This window comes from Hemitrygon akajei, chromosome 1 (genome assembly GCF_048418815.1).
Source record: "Hemitrygon akajei chromosome 1, sHemAka1.3, whole genome shotgun sequence".
NCBI classification, from domain to species: domain Eukaryota; kingdom Metazoa; phylum Chordata; class Chondrichthyes; order Myliobatiformes; family Dasyatidae; genus Hemitrygon; species Hemitrygon akajei.
Window position 1 is genome coordinate 97,227,491 of NC_133124.1, and position 21,392 is coordinate 97,248,882.

At 40.3% G+C, this 21,392-nt stretch overlaps 1 protein-coding gene across 1 annotated transcript in view; it reads left to right on the forward strand.

Moving 5' to 3' along the window:
* fam135b (family with sequence similarity 135 member B) overlaps positions 1-21,392 on the forward strand; it is a 361,633-nt gene that overhangs the window by 289,637 nt on the left and 50,604 nt on the right. The window contains exons 12-15 of the mRNA XM_073048301.1: positions 2,537-2,691; positions 13,928-15,983; positions 20,483-20,649; positions 21,278-21,369. Coding sequence (XP_072904402.1) covers positions 2,537-2,691; positions 13,928-15,983; positions 20,483-20,649; positions 21,278-21,369 — 2,470 coding nt within the window. The remainder of the gene's footprint in view (positions 1-2,536; positions 2,692-13,927; positions 15,984-20,482; positions 20,650-21,277; positions 21,370-21,392) is intronic.

A 21,392-nucleotide genomic window follows, 5' to 3' on the forward strand; every position in this document is an offset into this window, starting at 1 on the left:
CGGATTTTAAGCCGCTACTTTTTTCCCACATTTTGAATAGCTTTGAACTCTGCGGCCTTTAAAACGGAGCGGCTAATGTATTATTTTTTTTCATGCCGCCGAAAACATTTTGCCTCGTAACAGTAGACCAATAAAATTGATGAGTAGTTCACAGAGGTCCAATGAAATTGTACGATAAATCAAGCGCACTTTCACAATTAAATTATTGTAAATCAGTCATTTGTACTCACCCTCATCAACATGGAAAACACTCGAAGAAAAGCATTGTGCTGCCTTTATGGCAGTTATTTAGTTTATAATATTTTCGCTTAGTAATTCATTTTCTAGTTAAAGTTAGAAGTGTTTTAACTATATTTGTTTTCTGTACTACATCGCGGGATGCTATGACGTCACACCCGGTTTCGCCGCGTCTTGTGGGAAATATACCGGTTTGCGATAAACGGGAAGGAGGGGGCATTAGACCCGAGCGAAACGCTGCTTTTAAATGCCATTTGCGATAAACGGGACGGCGGGGGGGGAGCGGCGGAGCGAAAACGCTGCTTTTAAGTTAAAGGCGATCAATAACTTTTCCTGGTAGGCTGCAGTATATATATTTTTTACCAGTCGTTAGGAGATATTGGAATGTTGTTCAGTAAAGAAGTATACGCAACGTATATTTAAAAGTAGCTGCGTTACGGGCACGGTTCGAAAAAAAAGCATTTGCAATATGTATTTGTTTTTGTTACCATATGGATTTAATTAAAAGTTAAAAAATCCTCACGTGTAATATCTTTCTGTGTAAATATCTCATATTACAACGTGGGACACCTGCGGCCGAAAATCCGGTGCAGCCTTTACAAGTAAAAAATTGATTTTATTTCTAAAATTAGAGCCAGCGGCTTTTAATCAGGTGCGCTCTGTAGTCCGGAATCTACGGTAAGCCATGAAGACGAGATCAACCAGGGTAAATGTGCCTGATCAATGCCCTTCGAGCATTCTGCTGGAAACTGTGTGAAGTCAGAACACTCATAGTTCAGTTTCATTCATCCAGAGGTGTTTGGACATGGTAACATAGGGACTGATTACCGAGCCCAAGGTTTTATCCTTTGGTGGAGGAGAGGAGAGATTATGAAACATCCTTGGCACCACTGAGTTCTCATAAGGTGGGAAATATTATTTGCTTTTATGGGGAAAAGCATGGAAAATAGGGATAATGTGCAAGCTTGTTGAATTTTCAGGTGTGTTAATCACCCCATTCACTGCAAGTGAGCATGAGACGCTGAAATCTTTACTTTGAGGTAAGGGATAAACAAACCCTTAGGCAAGAAAAGATTAACCTTAACTCCTGGATAATGCTGACTGATAACTTCAAAGCTGCCAATTTATGATTAAAGCTAATGTAGTCCTTTGGCTTATCATATACCCCTGGTGTATATAGGCCACTAAAGTTCAAAATGAATGAAAAATGATCAAATTGATGATGGATGTTGCTTTTCTGCAGTAGCGGATGTGCTCAGTGTTGGAGAGGGCTTTGCCCCTGATGGACTGGGCTGTATCCACTACTTCTTGCAGGATTTTCCATTCAAGAGCATTGGTGTATCCGTAGCAGGCTCTGATGCAGCCAGTCAATACTCTCCACCACACATCTATGGAAGTTCGTCAAAGTTTTAGATATCATGCTGAATCTTCACAAACTCCTAAGGAAATAGAGGCGCTGCCGTGCTTTCTCTGTAGTTGCACTTATGTGCTGTGCCTTGGAATGGTGCTCTGAAATGATAACACTGAGGACCCTCTCCGCCTCTGATTCTCCAATGAGGTCTGGCATTGGAAAGGACAGGGCTGTAAGTTGATAGGAGGTGTAGACTGGCTGAGGATTCCCTCCAGATGGTTTGTAGAGAGATTGATAGGAATTGGAGGGGCTGCAGGTGTCAATCAGCAGTTGCTGAGAATATGGCACTTTGTTTGCAAATCAGTCATCATTGATAGGATCAGGAAAAGTTTTAAGCAGGAAAGAAGGTGGGATGTTTTGGAGTTAACCAAATACATATATTAGTTGGATGAGACCTACCCAAGAAAGGGACAATACTATTAATATTTGGTACATCAATTACTGACATTTGTGGAAGAAATTTCCAAAATTCCACAGTCTTTAGTACTACTTTAACTTGCCCCTGGAGTTGGAAAGAAAATATCAGGCAATATTGAATGATGGAGTAGATTTGATGGGCTGACTGACTTTATTTTGTCTGATATTTTGTGGTCATGTTGTTCTGTCTTGACTCCTTTGCGTGTAATTTTATCATTAAAGGCAACTCTCAGTTGATATTTGTATCTGAATGTCCTTATTATCAATGGTTTAAATCTTTATTCATTGGAAGGAATCAGAATCATTTTTCAGGTTGAAGAATATCATCATTGAAAATTTGAGGTAAATGTTAAACCTGTCACGTGAGGGCACCTACCATTCTAGTTTAGTGTCAATCACCTTATCTTGGAACCCAATTATCTGCATACTAGGGGGTTATAAAAGTTCTAAAATTATTCTTTATGCTTCCAGAATCCAAAGTCACAGTCAAATCGCAGCAGCTGTCCGAAATTCATCCTACCTCACTAGAATGCCTCCATTGCCTATTGAGTGTCTGGACATAGATGGAGACTGGAGTAATCTTCCTATTATATTTGAAGACCGATATGAGGAATCCATTTCCAAAGGTTTGTCATATTTCCTTTATTTCATCCAATGTGTTACATATTTATTACAGTAGGTAATTTCTGTTTTAACTGCATGAGATTATGACCTGTAAACTGGTGATTGACCCTTTTTATATACTTAGTCTGGCTTGCAGCATAGAGTGTAAAATTTGAATTTTGCTAAGAAGTATTATACTCTGCTGAAACATCAACAAACAATTGCAGTTTTTTCCTTAGCAATTTGAGAGAAATAGAGTTCCACTGATATCCCAAAAAAGACTGTTCTGTACAGCATGAGAAAGCTTGTACAATATATTGCAGTTTAGAAGCTAGTTTAATGTCAGGTGAACCAGCCAGTCCTCAGGCATGGAGTACTGTTGGTTGGCTTCTTTTACAGCTAAGAAAGTACATGCCGAATGAATTTTCAGGCTGCTTAACTTTCTCTTCAAACTTAATTCTAAGCCATTGCAGAAGAAATTACGGATTACTAAAATTGTACTGAGCATGTTAATAGGGTAATATAGTGTGCTGTATTGTTTTCATTGCTCTGAGGAATGCTATAAAATTAAATGAAATTTCTGTAATCATTACTGTTTGTGGAAAAAAGCACTCATAACTATATGATTAAATGATGTGTCCAAATTTGAATAGCAGGAGAATATTTGCTAGTATAAACACACCATCTCCTCAACCGTGATTTGTCACTTGACTTAATTTTATGCAGCGAAGGTGAACTAATCATGTGCATGGAATCCACTTAAAGAGGAGATTGTTGTTATTGAACCTGAGTGTATATCCTGCTCAGATCATAAATTTGTAATAGCAACATCAGCTGGTAAATTGATCTTGTTTGAATGACAGTCTCCAAGGTGATGCTGCAACAGAGCTGATAATCTTTTAGGTTTAAATGGCTTATGGACTTTATTAAAATGGTATGTAGAAGAACACCAAGCAGCTATCTTGGCTATTTATTTACTTGTATAGTCAATAGTGATTTCTAGAGTTATGAATCAATTAAGTTCATTACAGTTGCGAGTTGTCAGTGAAATGTTTTCGTCCCAAGAGGAGAGGAGCATCTGTGAGTTTCAAAGCAGGCTTGATTACTTTTATTAACTAAGTTGCAGATGGCATCATTCAGCCTATTATAGGATTTGTTTTGGTTATTTTTCCTGGCGGATGTTTGAGCAGTCATTTCAGACATTCAGATTTAAACACATGCTGAACCACTATACTTTAAACTCATTCTATTTCAGTCCCTTCAATCTATGAGCTGGTTGTCCTCAATGCTTTTTTAAAAATTTTTAGTCCTACAAGTCAAAGAAGAGAGCTAGTAGGGCACCAGATAAAGCTGTTGATTATCAAATTCAGTCAGCACTTATGGAAAGAGAAGTAGTTGACAAATTAGGCCTGCAACCCTTCATTGGAACTGTGGAAGAGAGAATTAAGTTAGTAGAGGCAGCAGAGAGATAGGGAATGGGGGAGATGGAAGAAAGAGAACTTCTTTGATAGGCTGAGACATGATAACTTCATGTTTCAGTTAAGTAGTTAAAATCAGATTAAGCTTTTTTGTGATTGTAATTTGATGTTAATGGTAACACTCTAGAATTGGTCCAGTAAAAATGGCCAGTTTTATTGCAAGGAGAAGGTGACAGTGAAATATTTAAAGTTAGAGAACTCAGTATTCTGTCTTGCAGGCAACAACATGCCCAAAAAGATGAGCTCCTCAGGCTTGTGTTTGGACGTGTTGTAACATTGCAAGAGGGCACAGATGTCAGAGTGGCAGTGGAAAGGGAATTAATGTGACAGGCAAGGGGACAGTGAGGAATGCCTCCGTGAGCATAGACACACTGAAAAGCAATCATCCATTCTGTAGTTGGTTTCTCCAAGGTACAGGAGGCTGATCTCACTAGTTTCCTATTGTTTGGTCCATTGCCTTTCTTAAGCAAATTCTTGGTTCATCTCTGTTGACCTCCACAATTTCCCAGTCCTTACGGCTACTGCTTTTTATGGCAACTTCATAAGCCTCTTCTTTAATACCATTTTTAACTTGTTTTCAATCTTACACAGGCAGAAAGGGAAGGGGTGGCCACTAGACAAGCGTAGCAGTAGGCAGGTAGTGCAGGAGTCCCCTGAGGTCATCTCCCTCCTAAACAGATATACTGTTTTGGATACTGTTGGGGGGAGATGTCTCTCATCAGGGGAAGGCAGCAGCAGCCGAGTTCATTGCACCATGGGTGGCTCTGCGGCACAGGAGGGAAGGAAAAGGAGTGGGAGAGCTACAGTGATAGGGGATTCGATTGTAAGGGGAATAGATAGGCGTTTCTACGGCCGCAAACGAGACTCCAGGATGGTATGTTGCCTCCCTGGTGCTAGGGTCAAGGATGTCTCTGAGCGGCTGCAGGACATTCTGGAATGGGAGGGTGAACAGCCAGTGGTCGTGGTGCACATAGGTACCAACGATATAGGTAAAAAATGGGATGAGATCCTACAAGGTGAATTTAGGAAGTTAGGAGATAAACTAAAAAGTAGGACCATAAAGGTAATAATCTCTGGATTACTACCAGTGCCACGTGCTAGTCAGAGAAATAGGAGGATATTTCAGATGAATACGTGGCTTGAAAAATGGTGCAAGGAGGAGAGATTCAAATTTCTGGGGCATTGGAACCAGTTCTGGGGGAGGTGGGACCAGTATAAACAGGACGGTCTGCACCTGGGCTGGACTGGAACCAATGCTACTGCTGTTCAGGAGGATTTAAACTAATGTGGCAGGGGGATGGGAACAAGTGAGAGAGACAGAGGGGTGTAAGATGAGGGTAGAAGCAAAAAGTAGTAAGGTGAAAAGTAAAAGTGGCAGGCAGGCAAATCCAGGGCAAAAAGCAAAAAGGGCCACTTTTCAACATAACTGTATAAGGGCTAAGAGTGTTGTAAAAACAAGCCTGAAGGCTTTGTGTGTCAATGCGAGGAGCATTCGTAACAAGGTGGATGAATTGAATGTGCAGATAGTTATTAATGAATATGATATAGTTGGGATCACAGAGACATGGCTCCAGGGTGACCAAGGATGGGAGCTCAACATCCAGGGATATTCAATATTCAGGAGGGATAGACAGGAAAGAAAAGGAGGTGGGGTGGCATTGCTGGTTAGAGAGGAGATTAACGCAATAGAAAGGAAGGACATTAGCCTGGAGGATGTGGAATCGATATGGGTAGAGCTGCATAACACTAAGGGGCAGAAAACGCTGGTGGGAGTTGTGTACAGGCCACCTAACAGTAGTAGTGAGGTTGGGGATGGCATTAAACAGGAAATTAGAAATGCATGCAATGAAGGAACAGTAGTTATAATGGGTGACTTCAATCTACATATAGATTGGGTGAACCAAATTGGTAAGGGTGCTGAGGAAGAGGATTTCTTGGAATGTATGTGGGATGGTTTTCTGAACCAACATGTCGAGGAACCAACTAGAGAGCAGGCCATTCTAGATTGGGTATTGAGCAATGAGGAAGGGTTAGTTAGCAATCTTGTCGTGCGAGGCCCCTTGGGTAAGAGTGACCATAATATGGTGGAATTCTTCATTAAGATGGAGAGTGACATAGTTAATTCAGAAACAAAGGTTCTGAACTTAAAGAAGGGTAACTTTGAATGTATGAGATGTGAATTAGCTAAGATAGACTGGCAAATGATACTTAAAGGGTTGATGGTGGATATGCAATGGCAAGCATTTAAAGATCGCATGGATGAACTACAACAATTGTTCATCCCAGTTTGGCAAAAGAATAAACCAGGGAAGGTAGTGCACCCGTGGCTGACAAGGGAAATTAGGGATAGTATCAAGTCCAAAGAAGAAACATATAAATTAGCAAAAAAAAGCGGCACACCTGAGGACTGGGAGAAATTCAGAAACCAGCAGAGGAGGACAAAGGGCTTAATTAGGAAAGGGAAAAAAGATTATGAGAGAAAGCTGGCAGGGAACATACAAACTGACTGTAAAAGCTTTTATAGATACGTGAAAAGAAAAAGATTGGTTAAGACAAATGTAGGTCCTTTACAGTCAGAAACAGGTGAATTGACCATAGGGAACAAAGACATGGCAGACCATTTGAATAACTACTTTGGTTCTGTCTTCACTAAGGAGGACATAAATAATCTTCCGGAAATAGTAAGGGACCGAGGGTCTAGTGAGATGGAGGAACTGAGGGAAATACATGCTAGTAGGGAAGTGGTGTTAGGTAAATTGAAGGGATTAAAGGCAGATAAATCCCCAGGGCCAGATGGTCTGCATCCCAGGAAGTAGCCCAAGAAATAGTGGATGCATTAGTGATAATTTTTCAAAACTCCTTAGATTCTGGATTAGTTCCTTAGGATTGGAGGGTGGCTAATGTAACCCCACTTTTTTAAAAAAGGAGGGAGAGAGAAACCGGGGAATTATAGACCGGTTAGTCTGACATCGGTGGTGGGGAAAATGGTAGAGTCGGTTATCAAAGATGAGATAACAGCACATTTGGAAAGAGGTGAAATCATCGGAAAAAGTCAGCATGGATTTGTGAAAGGAAAATCATGTCTGACGAATCTTACAGAATTTTTTGAAGATGTAACTAGTAGAGTGGATAGGGGAGAGCCAGTGGATGTGGTATATTTAGATTTTCAAAAGGCTTTTGACAAGGTCTCACACAGGAGATTAGTGTGCAAACTTAAAGCACACGGTATTGGGGGTATGGTATTGATGTGGATAGAGAATTGGTTAGCAGACAGGAAGCAAAGAGTGGGAGTAAACGGGACCTTTTCAGAATGTCAGGCAGTGACTAGTGGGGTACCGCAAGGCTCAGTGCTGGGACCCCAGTTGTTTACAATATATATTAATGATTTAGACGAGGGAATTAAATGCAGCATCTCCAAGTTTGCGGATGACACGAAGCTGGGCGGCGGTGTTAGCTGTGAGGAGGATGCTAAGAGGATGCAGGGTGACTTGGATAGGTTAGGTGAGTGGGTAAATTCATGGCAGATGCAATTTAATGTGGATAAATGTGAGGTTATCCACTTTGGTTGCAAGAACAGGAAAACAGATTATTATCTGAATGGTGGCAGATTAGGAAAAGGGGAGGTAAAACGAGACCTGGGTGTCATTGTACACCAGTCATTGAAGGTGGGCATGCAGGTACAGCAGGCGGTGAAAAAGGCAAATGGTATTTTGGCATGCATAGCAAAAGGATTTGAGTACTGGAGCAGGGAGGTTCTACTGCAGTTGTACAAGGCCTTGGTGAGACCACACCGAGAGTATTGTGTGCAGTTTTCGTCCCCTAATCTGAGGAAAGACATTCTTGCCATAGAGGGAGTACAGAGAAGGTTCACCAGATTGATTCCTAGGATGGCAGGACTTTCATATGAAGAAAGACTGGATCGACTAGGCTTATACTCACTAGAATTTAGAAGATTAAGGGGGGATCTTATTGAAACGTATAAAATTCTAAAGGGATTGGACAGGCTAGATGCAGGAAGATTGTTTCTGATGTTGGGTAAGTCCAGAATGAGGGGTCACAGTTCAAGGATAAAGGGGAAGTCTCTTAGGACCGAAATGAGGAAAAACTTCTTCACACAGAGAGTGGTGAATCTGTGGAACTCTCTGCCACAGGAAACAGTTGAGGCTGGTTCATTGGCTATATTTAAGAGAAAGTTAGATATGGCCCTTGTGGCTAAAGGGATCAGGGGATATGGAGAGAAAGCAGGTACAGGGTTCTGAGTTGGATGATCAGCCATGATCATACTGAATGGTGGTGCAGGCTCGAAGGGCCAAATGGCCTACTCCTGCACCTATTTACTATGTTTCTATGTTTAAAACCTTAACTCAGTTTGTCTTTCTACAGATGGTACCTGTCCTGCTAAGTATTTCCAGCATTTTCTATTTTTATCTCATATTTCAGGCATCTGCAGTATTTGTCAGTTATGTGGGAATCACTTTTTATTTTGTGTTTATTGGTTGGGCCTACTAACCAGATTTCATCATGGCTTTGATCCAAGAATAAACGAAAGAAGTGTATTTCAAAGGGGAGATGTGAGTGACTAAGCTTGAATCAAGCGGTATTTTACCAATTGTGGCATGAAGGTACCTTTGTGGTCAATGAGTATTAAGAGGAAAACACACCAGTGGTTCAAGTCATGCCTTACTTAATGGCAGCTGGTTGAGGTTATTGGAGGTCAATAATTCCAGCCATAGGGCAATACTGCATGAGTTCCTCAGGATAGTGTCCAGAACTAAACTATGCTTAGTGGTTTCATCAATGACCTTCCATTACTAGGTCACAAGTGGCGACATTGAGGACGACTGCAAAATTCAGTTCTCTTCATAACTGTATATTAAATGAAGTAGCCTATGTCTGCACTCATCATATATGGTATTAAAGTGCTAGGTCAGGAGATGGCCTAAGTACTTATCTTAACATTTAAAGGGATGGCCATCCCTGAGTTTGCCACCATTAATATCCTAGTGGACACCCCTGACAGAAAGCTCAACTGGACCAGCCACTTAATCACTTAGTCTGCAAATAGAGATTAGAGGTTGACTACAGTGAATGGGTGATGCATCTACTGTTGCTGTAGTACCTTTCCACCATCTGCAAAGTGCAAGTCAGGAGTGTGTCAGAATACTCCAAATGGCTAGGATGTATGCATCTTCAGTACCACTCAAGAAGCTTCCTATAGTCCAGAAGAAAACAACCAACTTGAGTAGTACCACACCCACTGTCCAAAGGATTCATATGTCCACCACCAATATCTTGTGGCCTCAGTGTGTATGCTATGTACAAGCAATCTTAACCACCTAGATGGAAAAAGATGTCAGGCAACTGGAAAGATCACTTGTGGTTTCCGTTCCAGGACACACACCATTCCTATTTGAAACTATATCTATATTCTTCCTTTGTTGATTGTCCTTTATCCTGGAAACACCAATCCAACCTCACCATACAAGTACTTTCACCAGAAGGCCTGCAATGGAGGAATAGACCAAGCCTAATCTTCCACTTGACATCATGACAGCTCTGATTGTAACCACAAATCTATATTCTCACCCACCTGTGTAAACCTATCAAAAATTTCATGTCACTTCAGTGATAATAAATCCGATTCTGCTCTTCCCTATTCTTACTTGGCATTTCCTTACTTCCATCTTAAAAGTATTGAAAGTTGTTGTTTTATTGCTCTGTGAGGAAGTGATTTCTGCCAGGACTCTGCAAGGAAAATAAAATCCTCATCCCTGTCTTAAATGAACGACCTTTTTTTCTAAAAAAGTGACCCGACCCACTTAATCTGTAAGCTCTCACTCAAACAAAAGGAAAGATTCCTACCATTCTGTCAAAAACCCTCTGGATCTTACAGGTTTCAAACAAATCACTCCTCGTTTATAAAGCTTACCTTATGAGGCATCAGTCTGATAGACATTGGTCTGGCAACCATGCCGGGAATCCAAGGCAACACACACAAGATGCTGGAGGAACTCAGCAGGCCAGGCAGCATCTATGGAAAAGAGTAAACTGTTAACATTTCGGGCCGAGACCCTTTATCAGGACTGGAAAAAAGGTTGAGAAGTCAAAGTAAGAAGGTAATGGGGTGGGGGAGGAAGAAATACAAGCTGGTAGGTGATAGATGAAACTGAGAGAGGAGGAGGGGTGAAATAAAGAGCTGGGAAGATGATTGGTGAAAGAGATAAAGGGCTGAGAAGAGAGAATCTGACAGGAGAGTGTAGAAGAACATGGAAGAAAAGGAAGGAGGAGGAGCTCCAGAGGTAGATAAGGAGATTAGGTGAGAGAGGGAAACAGGAATGGGAAAGTGGAATGTGAAGTGGGAGGGGGATGCAATTAATAATTACTGGGAGTTCGAGAAGTCAATGTTCATACCATCAGGTTGGAGGCTACACAGACAGCATATAAGGCGTCATTTCTCCAACCTGATCTGACTACCAGGTGATCCTACTTTTTCTGGTGGATGGATCATAAGTGTTCGGCGAATCAATCACCCAATCCACGTTGGGTCTCACCGATATACAGAAGGCCACACCAGGAACACCGGATGCAGTAGATTACCCCAACAGACTCACAGATGAACTGTCGCTTCACCTGGAAGGACTATTTGAGGCCCTGAATGGTAGTGAGGGAAGAGGTGTAGGGGCAGGTGGAGCACTTGTTCCACTGGCAAGGATATGTGCCAGGAAGTAGATCAATGGGAAGGGACAAATGGACAAAGGAGTCACATTGGGAGTGATCCCTGCAGAAAACAGGAAGTGGGGGAGGGTGGAAAAGATGTGCTTGGTGGTGGGATCCCATTGGAGATGGCAGAAGTTATGCAGAATATGTGCTGGATGTGGAGGCTAATGGAATGGTAGGTGAGGACAAGAGGAACTCTACATCTGGAATTGTGGTGGGAGGATGGAGTGAGTCCAAATGTGTATGAAATGGAAGAGATGCAGATGAGGGCAGCATTGATGGCAGAGGAAGTAAAGTCCCTTTCTTTGAAGAAGGAACATCTTTGGTCCTCATTAGGTCTAGAATGAAAAGCCTCATCCTGAGAGCAGGAGCAGCAGAGACGGAGGAACTGAGAGAAGAGAATGGAATATTTATGTGACGGGGTGGGAAGAGGTATATTCCAGGTAGTTGTGAGAATCAGTGGGTTTATTGAAGGTCTCGATGAATAGGTTGTCTCCAGAGATAGAGACAAAGAGAGATCAGGAAAGGGGTCGGAGGTGTCCGAAATGGACCAGCTATTACTCAGAGAGTGATAGCTGTGTGGAATGAGCTTCCTGTAGAAGTAGTAGAGGCCAGTTCAGTTGTGTCATTTAAGGTAAAATTGGATAGGTATATGGACAGGAAAGGAGTGGAGGGTTATGGACTGAGTGCGGTTAGGTGGGACTAGGTGAGATTAAGAGTTTGGCATGGACTAGGAGGGCCGAGATGGCCTGTTTCTGTGCTGTGATTGTTATATGGTTATTATATGGTTATATAAATTTGAGGGCAGGATAGAAGTTGGAGGCAAATTTGATGAAGTCAATGTGCTTAGCATGGGTTCCAAAAGCAGCACCAATGCAGTCGTTATGTATTAATTGTTGGTCTAGAATATCTTTGATTACAGCTATTTGAAAGAGAATGATTTTCTGAGCTTTTTCCCAGGGCAGAGAAACAAATAGTTATTTATGATATAAGAAGCACCAAAACTATGTTTCATTGCTATCATAACTATCATATGTTTCAACCTCTTTTATAGTTTGTCTGGAACTACCATACTTTTTATAAAAAAGCAGACTTGTGCAATCAACTTCTCCAGGTTCTCTCTGTGGAAAGTTATTTTCCTTAAATGAAGCAGAATTTGTCGTAAAGCTAATTTTGACTCTTAGAAGTAGAGTAATTTGATTATGATTGTTACCCACTTCCACCCCATATCTCTGTAATATTGTCCATCTCTATAATTCTCCAAGGAACCTGCAATCCACTGACCACAACCTTGTGACCTTTTGCTCATCCCTGTACTTAATAGTTCCTTCTTTGGTAAATTAAGACTTAAATCTATGGGATTCTCTTCCAAAATCTCTGCATCTCTCCTTCTATTTAGGGAACATTGTGCCCTTGAGATCTGTAAGTGGAAGTTATATTTATCTAGCTCATCTGGAGATATAGTGCTGAGAAAATTTTTTAAAAAGCTATTCATAAGTATTGCATCTTTCACATTAAGAAAATAAATATTGGAAATGTAAACAGTCTGAAAAAGTACTCTAGAGGAATTAATATTTGACTAGTATACACAGTTAAATTAATAACTGGAACATCCGCTAAACAAAATTGAGATGATGCTCAGATCAGAATAAACCTTATGTGCTTTGCCCTTTGCAGCCATCTAGTGGTGCTGGACACAATAATGCCCTTGGCACTTGGATATTTATTTCAAGAAAATGATGGTCAGTTGAAGTTAATAGCCCTTGGGACATGGTCCCATGGATAAATCCAAATTTCTCTGAATATTCTGCTCTCTCATTGTATTTCTCATTTGTATTATTTTTTTTTAAATCTTCCACAAAGCACAGCTATTGTATCTACCTCAGTTGTGTAGTGTGATGAAGGATTCTTATCTCCTGCATTTAGATTATTTCATAAAATACTACCATATGAATACTTTTTTTTACAAAATTCTCATTTCTGCCCTTTTAAATGTTATTTTAAGTAAAACTGTATCCTAAGTGGAAAGATATGCAAAGTGTATGCTTGAATCTACAGAACAAATTGAAACAAAACAGAATTGCTGGACAAAGTCAGCCAGTGAAGCAGAATTTGTGCAAAGAGAAAGTAGTTCATATTTTGAGTCATTGACACTTCCGCTGAACTTGGGGAAAGAGTATAAGTTTATAGTTTTCAAAGCAGTTGCTTTCTTTCTTCAGACTAATTGAGCTTTTTTTTTAAACAGGTATTCCTTCTTTGTTATTTTTATACTTGCACATAATGTGTGGTTTCCTTATTATTCCATTTTTTTTGTTTTGGGTAATAACTCGGAGAGAGTATTTTACATTTTTTCTTAGTCATACATTGAAAGTATTGTAGAGAGTGCAACAGCTTTTTTTTGGTGCCCTTCCAATGTTATAAGACCATAAGATATAGGAGCAGAATTAGGCCATTTGGCCCATTGAGTCTGCACCCCCATTTCATCATGGCTAATTCATTTTTCCTCTCAGCTTCATTCTGGTTATGGTGAAACTGCTGTCACCAATTTGAAGAGTTCAATGCTGGATCAATGGAACATTAATATATACTTTCTTGCATCTAAAATCCACTGTGAATACTTGTCGGTTGAGGGAAAACAAGGTAAAAGCCTAAAGAATTTAGAAATCTTTCCTCCCAACAAGCTCGGTACCCTGTGATCAATCAGCTCAGTTGGGCTCTCTTCATTCTACGCTAAATCAAGTATCCTGAAGTGCACCTAATTTCTGCTTTATTCCATATGCCATTCATCCCTTAAATAAAAATGTATCCTCGCATTTCTTCTTAATCCTAATATCCCAGTTTGGAAATTACATTAATTTTAATGTGCATTTGCTCATTAACAAGGGCCTTTTATTTCAGCTCAGTGCACTGAAAATGGCAGCTTACTTCTTCAGAACATTAATTGGAAAATCACTGGCTTGTATTAAGCTCATATACTTAAGAATTGTCTTGAGATTGATGGGTATTCCTTTGGCATTTTGTTTTTGCTCTGATTTGTCATTGTTTATTTTCTTTACTTTTACAGCAAATCACAAATTTGACAATGGCAAATCCAACAAGGAAATGGAATTGAAGCTTAACCATGTATTGGACACTCAGATTTCAGAGTTTGCAAGTTTACCAGCTGGAGTGAAACAGTTCCAGCAAGTGCAAAATAGTTGCTTTACCTCTGAAACCTTCAAATTGCTTGCGACAAGCATGCCGGGCTCACAACCTTTGAATGAAACTGTTTCCTTGGAAACGATGCACAACTGTGTTGATCTGGCTGCTTTTGTCAGCCAAGAATACGATGAACTCAGTGAGATTGAAATCAAGAGCATTCGGAGCTTAGAAGTGGACAGATTTGTTGGACAAAGTCAAGGGGATCTCTCAACAATCTATGAACATCAAACTGAACCACTCAGATTGAATGGAATCTCAATAGGTTCTGACCAGCAAGAAATGGTTCCTGAATCTGATAGCGCAGCAGTAGGCAAACAAGCTGGGTCAGATTTAGACTTGACATATATAGAAGTAAAACCCAGCAGCAAGGATCTTTGTCATGGAAACATTGTGTTAGGGGTTTGTTCTCCAAATAATACAGATACAAATGAATCATCTCTATCTAATGACTATGAAGATAGTGAAAAGGAGGAACTGCTGCATTCTGTAATGAGCTCTGAACATGTAGACAGTGAGTCTGTTGAGCAAGACTCTGTGAAAAGAAAAATCGAGAATGCTGACTATCCCAGTATTTATGGGGTTATGAAGCGGTCTCTTTCAATTATATCTGACTCTGGCATAGAGAGTGAGCCCAGTTCTGTGGCTTGGCCTGAGATGCGCAAGCCTCTGGATTCATCAAATGACCGGGACCTCATGCAAGAGATAGTCAGAGCACAGGCGATGCACAGGAATTCCCTAGAGGGTGGTCACACTGAAAGTGGCACTAGTCTGCCAAGTGGCATTCAAGCTTCTTTGACATCGATCAGTTCATTGCCTTTTGAAGATGAAGAGGAGATAGAACTCAGCAAATTAACTAAATCTTTGTCAGCCCCGCAGATCAGCAGCTCCGATGCGCTGGATGAAACTCCCAACTCTTTAGCGCAGAACCGAACAGTGGATAAGAAAGGCTGGGTCAGTGGGTATCCCTCAGAAAAGACAGAGGAAGGCAAAGATGAAATGGATGCAATTCAAGGAGATGTTTTTGATTCCCCTGAAGATAAAGAAATCCTACAAACAAGCTTAGAAGAATCAGTGCAGAACGATGGTTCTGCAAAAGCTGCTGAAAAAGACTACAATGACGCAGGAGAAAATCAGTGGATATCCTGTGAAGTGAATGATTGCCACCATTGTGCAGATACACTTGATGCTACAAGCCCTAAGGACAGCACAGACCATACCATTGAAGAGCTTCTGTGCAAGAAGGTGAATTTCAGTGAGTTATTAGATAGAAGTAGTAATACATATGACCCTAACAGTCACACAGAGGAGATTAAACAATCCCTACCTCCCCTTTCTGATGAGGTCCAGCATGGCCAGCCTGGTTCATTTGACACCAGGCTACCAGATGGGGAATTTGTACCAGACAATATTGGCGAGGTATCCACGTATGAAGTGGCCACACAGTCTGAGTCAACAGAAGCTTTGGAACCAACCACAGCTCCTTTCAGTGAAGTGGTTTTGAATGAGAGGCTTTGTCATGAAGAGCTCCCATGCCTACGGGAAGAAAAGATGGAAACTGCGGTTAACAATAATCAGCACTGTGACAGTCTCAACCAGCAACTTGATGAGTTTGGAGAAGAAGTACAACCCATTGGTAACAACGGATGTGAACTTGAGCCTCTTGTTGATGGAGCAACTCCTTCCGGAGCTGCTGGCTCAGGCATGGTGTTTGAGAAAAGGAACATGGTTGAGGTTGTGAATCTCTCTGTTTCATGTACAGCTACGTGTCTGCCATTTTCTTCCATGCTCAGGGATTCTCCAGTTGCCTTTCCTTCCAAGCAGGTGGCGTCACCCATCACGAGACAGCCCATGGGCTCCTTTGGAGTCGTGTCAGCTAATTCACAGGAGAACGATGAAGAAACCAATGAGAGAATGGTAAGGTAAGGATGCTACCAGCTATTGATTCATATTCTTTAAAGCCACTGTGCTGTAGTGGGTTGCAACGTGACTCAGCGTGGTACCGAGGAATTTGGAGTTGGCGGATGTGAGCTCAGTGTTGGAGCTGGATTAGCCAGTTTCAGCTGGGGTATCAAAATGGGTGCCAGAAATTTACAAAAACACTCTGATACCAAAAAAGTTCAAAGTACATTTACTAACAAATTATGTATAATATATACAGCCAAAAAGATTAGAAGGGAAAGATTTAAGCAGAGAGGGGTTTTGAAAGGGCTTGAGGGCTAATTTCTTCACTCGGAGATTAGTGGAATAGGGAATGAGCTGTCACAGGAAATATTTGAGTCAGTTACAATAACAACTGTTAAAAAATTATTGAGCAGACACATGCACAGGAAGCTTAGAGGGACTTGGGCCAAACACAGGCAACTAGGACTAGTTTAGATGGATTTGTTGGTTGGCATGGATAGGTTAGGCTGCAGGGTCTGGTTCTATGCTGTGCTATGACTCTAGAAAGAACAGATTCAAGATAGTGCTCTGGAGGTCAAATGTCCTGCAGTCAGGGCAAGGTTAAACCTTCCCACAAATGGTAAGTTAGATGGCCAGCAATTACTATAGATAATCGCACATAAACCATTTTTAAGTTAGCTGTTACTCCAGTAATGACACCAGTCCCAAGGCAGGAGATGAGGACTTCTAGAATCAAATCCAGATATTAGTACTTGTAAGCTATGAAAGTAAAAATGAATTGGGATGTTATTTAAAAATTAGTATTTACCCTGTCATATCATCATCTGGGAACCAAGGGCAGCATGTACTAGATAAAGACTGACTGTTTTAAACAGGAGGTTTTGAAGTACAACAAGAATAGTGAATGTGAGAACTCAATCAGACACAAAGTTATGGCTGAACTTGGCACAGACTACCACTTTGAACCATCCATGTACCAAATGGAAAGAGTTCATATTCAACATCTCAAACATGTTCCTCATTCAATTAGATCACAGTAGTTGTGCTTTTCCTTTGCTGAATCAGTATCAATACGGTTTTTTAACCAAACAAAATAAAGGTTAATTAATTTTTTTTTAAAAGAACACTGCCAATGTTAGAAGATGGCAGAATCAAGTATTGTTCTTGGTTTTCAGGTTTTCATTGGAGCCGACTGTGATTATATTTTGGGGGAGAGTGAGTTTCCTAATACCACTTAACATCACAAAATCATACTTGAAGTCCTTACTTTCTTCACCAGACATCAGCAAACATAAAAATAATTTTAAGTACAAGAACAGAAATAGAAACATTTGGCCCACATACCTGAGATGAATTGCTGGAGGAACTCCAGTGTTTTGTGTGTGTTGCTTGGATTTCCAGCATCTTCAGATTTTCTCTTGTTCCTGAGACAAATTACTTTGTTTAAAGCTTTGCCTTGAATAGCTTCTGTAATCCAATATGAGTTACTCCCAAGGCATTCATCTGGGACAGACAGTTGGCCACTTAGTTTGCCACGCAGATAATGATACTTATCTAAAATCTTGTTTATAATAATTAAGTCTTACTGACAACCAGGAATATTTATGAATAATTAAAGGAGGCACAGTTCAGGTAAAATAATTTACCTGAACAAATTCACATATCTCCAAATTTCACCTTTTGAGACTTTCTTGTTTTGCAAAGGACTTTATTACTGACATATGGGAACTTTTTCTCCAGCTGAAGCTGATGGGTATTTTCTTACATTATTTTAAATCTCAGTATTTTGGTGTTCATCAAAGCAAACTATTTAGCTGTAGCTGTGAATGTAACTTATCATGTTCATTAGAAAGAGCTCCACAATCCATTAATAAATTGACTTGATCAATATGTTGATTGACTGGGCCATGTCAGTATAAAGCAGATGGAGGTGTTTGATGTGCTATAACAGTCGACAATGGATACCCAGAGTCAGGTAGTATCTATCGAGAGAAATGGACTGTCGATGTGTAGGGAAGAAAGGGTGGGGGGGGGGGGGTTGAAGGAGGCAAATTGCACATTTACATTCGTAGTTCAGGGCACAGAATATATAAATTGGAATGTTTTGTTACAACTTTAAGAAAACATTAGTTAGACTGCACTTGCAGTAAGTACTGTGTGCACTTCCAGAAAGATGTGATTATACTGGAGATGGTGCAGTGAAGATTCACCATGAGATTGGCTGGATTGAAGGACTTTTGATATGGAGAGAGATTAGATAGTCTATTATTGTTTTCCCTGCAGCAAAGAAGCTAAGGGGTGATCTAATAAAAGCATACAAGATTATGAGAGATAGAGATAGGGGAGATGGTCAAAATATTTTTCCTGTGGTAGAGGTATCAAAGATAAGAAGATATAGTTTTAAAGCAAGAGGAAAAAGTGTTAGAGGATCTGAGAGGCAAGTTGATATCTGGAACTTACAGCCCGATGTGGTGATGGAATCAAGTACAATTTCTACGTTTAATAAGCATTTTGGCAGACACTTAAATAGGCAAGCCATAAGAGGATTTTGTCATGAAGTGGACAATAGGGATTAGTGTAATTGGGGGAATAAAAGGTCAACATGGGTGGAAGGATCAGTTCTATGTTGTACAACTCTCTGACTCAGTAGGATTGCATGATTATCTTCCAGTAATCCAGGTATCTTCTAGGGGGTACGTAGATAATTGATGCCTTGTAAACAATCTGCTTTCATTTTATTAGATTTCAGATTAAGTACCTGAATCCTACCTTTAAACTTCCTCATTTTAGAATTGTAATATGTGTAGTTCTTTGATTTAAGAAAAAAATGCTGATGATCCTGATCTTGATACTTGATCTCAAACATGTGATGTGGCTATTGTGCATTTGATATTTGGGCAATACTGGGAAAATGGATTCATCACAGATCAAGTGGAAGTTCATCTTGGGCAGTTTCACTGAAAGTTTGGGCATCTGTTTCATAACCTTCTGATAAGCAGTTCTATTGAAGTTATCCCCCTAAATATTTCCTAAAAAAAGTTAACTGGAGGGCAAATATAATGTGACCAATTTAAGCACAATCAAAACAAATTTCTACAGCTAAGGTTAATGCTAAAGATACAAAGCTGTCAATCAGATTCTGATGAGAAAAGAGTAAAGTTATGTTGGTTGTGGATTCGTCTAAAAATATAAACATCTGTAACATCAGCCTTGCTAATGACTGAGGTACTGAGCGGTTCCAGCTTTTCACAAGTGGGTGTAAGAATCCCCGTGCCATCATTGCAGAACTGCAGGTGAGTTTTTCCCAGTTTGCTGGCCAACACACATTCCTCCATCTATTTTGTTAACATTATCTGGTCAATCTCACACACACACACGCGGCAGTTACTAAGAACTCACTGGATGCAAAATGGAAATTGTGAAGTTATGCATCATAACTTCCCTCCCCTGGTGAGAGAAAATGGCACTTTAGACCATTAAGAAATAAGGATCTCCCTTTCTTAAAATTGTGAGGTACAGTATTACAACAAAAAATTCTGAAATAGACCTGTAAAATAGTAAATTTTTCAGTTGTCTGCTTGAGAAGTGAAAGACAACTACCTTCAAACTCCTGTTCACTTTGAGAACATGGAATAGTGTAGCAAAGGAGGAACATGATACCTGTGCCAGCCAAGATGTTAACATAAACTAATCCCATCTGCCCGCATGGAGTCTACCTACTTCTCTTTCTTTATTGTTTGTGTGCTTGGCTAGCTGTTTAAACAATGCTATCATATCTGCATTTCCGGCACCGACTGCCTTCTGTATAAAAGAAACTTAAATCTATAAACCTCTCTAAACCAATGCCCTTTAGTATTTGACATTTCCATGCTAAGAAACACAAGTATGACTATCCACCCTCTTCTGATTTTCTGATTGGGTGATTTGTTTGCCTCCGATGCTTCAACAAAAATTCAAGTTTGTCCAACCTCTGCTTATAGCTAATACTGCCCAATCTAGGCAATATCCTGGTGATTCTCTTCTGCACCTTCCCCAAACAGTGTCTTTCCTGTTAAATGGCAACCAGGACTATACATAATACTCTGAAAGTGGCTGAACCAGCAGCATATTGACTTGCCAATGGGGGACAACATAAACAATGGATGAAGGCAAACATTTCATAAGCTTTCATTACCATTGCGTTCACTAGTGTTGCCACTTTCAAGAAGCTGTAGACTTGCATCCCAAGGTCCCTCTGCAAGTCAGTGTTCTTATGGATTCTGCTGTTTACTGTGATCTTTACTTTTATATTGACCACCCAAAGTGCATCACCTCACAGGTGTCAGGATTAAACTCTACCAGTTATTTCTCTACCCACATTTCCAGGTGATCTATACCCTGCAGTATCCTTTCATACCTTCCTCACTGTCTGCAATTGCACCAATCTCCTTGTCATCTAGAAACCTTCTAAGCAGGCAACCTACATTTACAGCCAAATGATTTGTATGTATTTTTACAAATAATGTTTGTTTTACAGTTTTGTGAAGGCCAAAAATGAGTTGATAAAGGGACTGAAGTTTGAAGGCACGCTGTACAGCGACCTGCCATTTCTGGCTTCTGATGTTCCATACTTCACCCCAGAAGAAGAGGAAGAGAATTTAGAGGAAGGAATCCACTTGGTGGTCTGTGTTCATGGATTGGACGGTAAGTACCGACTGTTAACATTCACAACTTTCAAACGTTCTTGTAATCATTAGAAGTGTCATTTGTGATCACATTGTTCAACCTTATTTCCCTTTCTATCTCCAGCCTTTATTATCCTTGTGCTGGCCTTGATGACTTCCTTCATTTTACTTTACTGGAGCTTGAGGTCATCTGAAGTTCTGTAACTCATGTTATTTTCAACTACCACTCCTGTACTTGTCTACTTATACAGGCTACAAAACAGTGCACTGCTCATAGAACAGCACAGTCATAGTAAAAGTATTTCTGTCTTTCATTGTCCTTTCTAGTCATTGTAATCTCTGACAGCCCTCCAAAATATGTGTCCAACAGCTGCTGTACATTGTTCGCCCATGGATTTTATTGGTCCATTAACTTCAGCTGTCAAATCCTAACTTCTAGAATTTTCTCTCTCAATCTCCTTACCACTTTAATTCTCTTTCCTGCTTTAAATTCTTCTTTAAAATCCCTCTCAACCAAATTATTAGCAATAGCCTCCTAAATTTCACTATTCAGCCCAGTATCAGTTATTGTTTGCTCATGCCTATCAGAAGCACCTTATGAAGACTTTTTGTATAATGTGCTATATAAGAGTGTTTCTTTGTTTCAGGTAACAGTGCAGATCTACGACTTGTCAAGACGTTTATTGAACTGGGGCTTCCTGGTGCCAAGCTCGATTTCTTAATGTCTGAAAGGAACCAGGTAAGACGTGGTGCATTTACCTG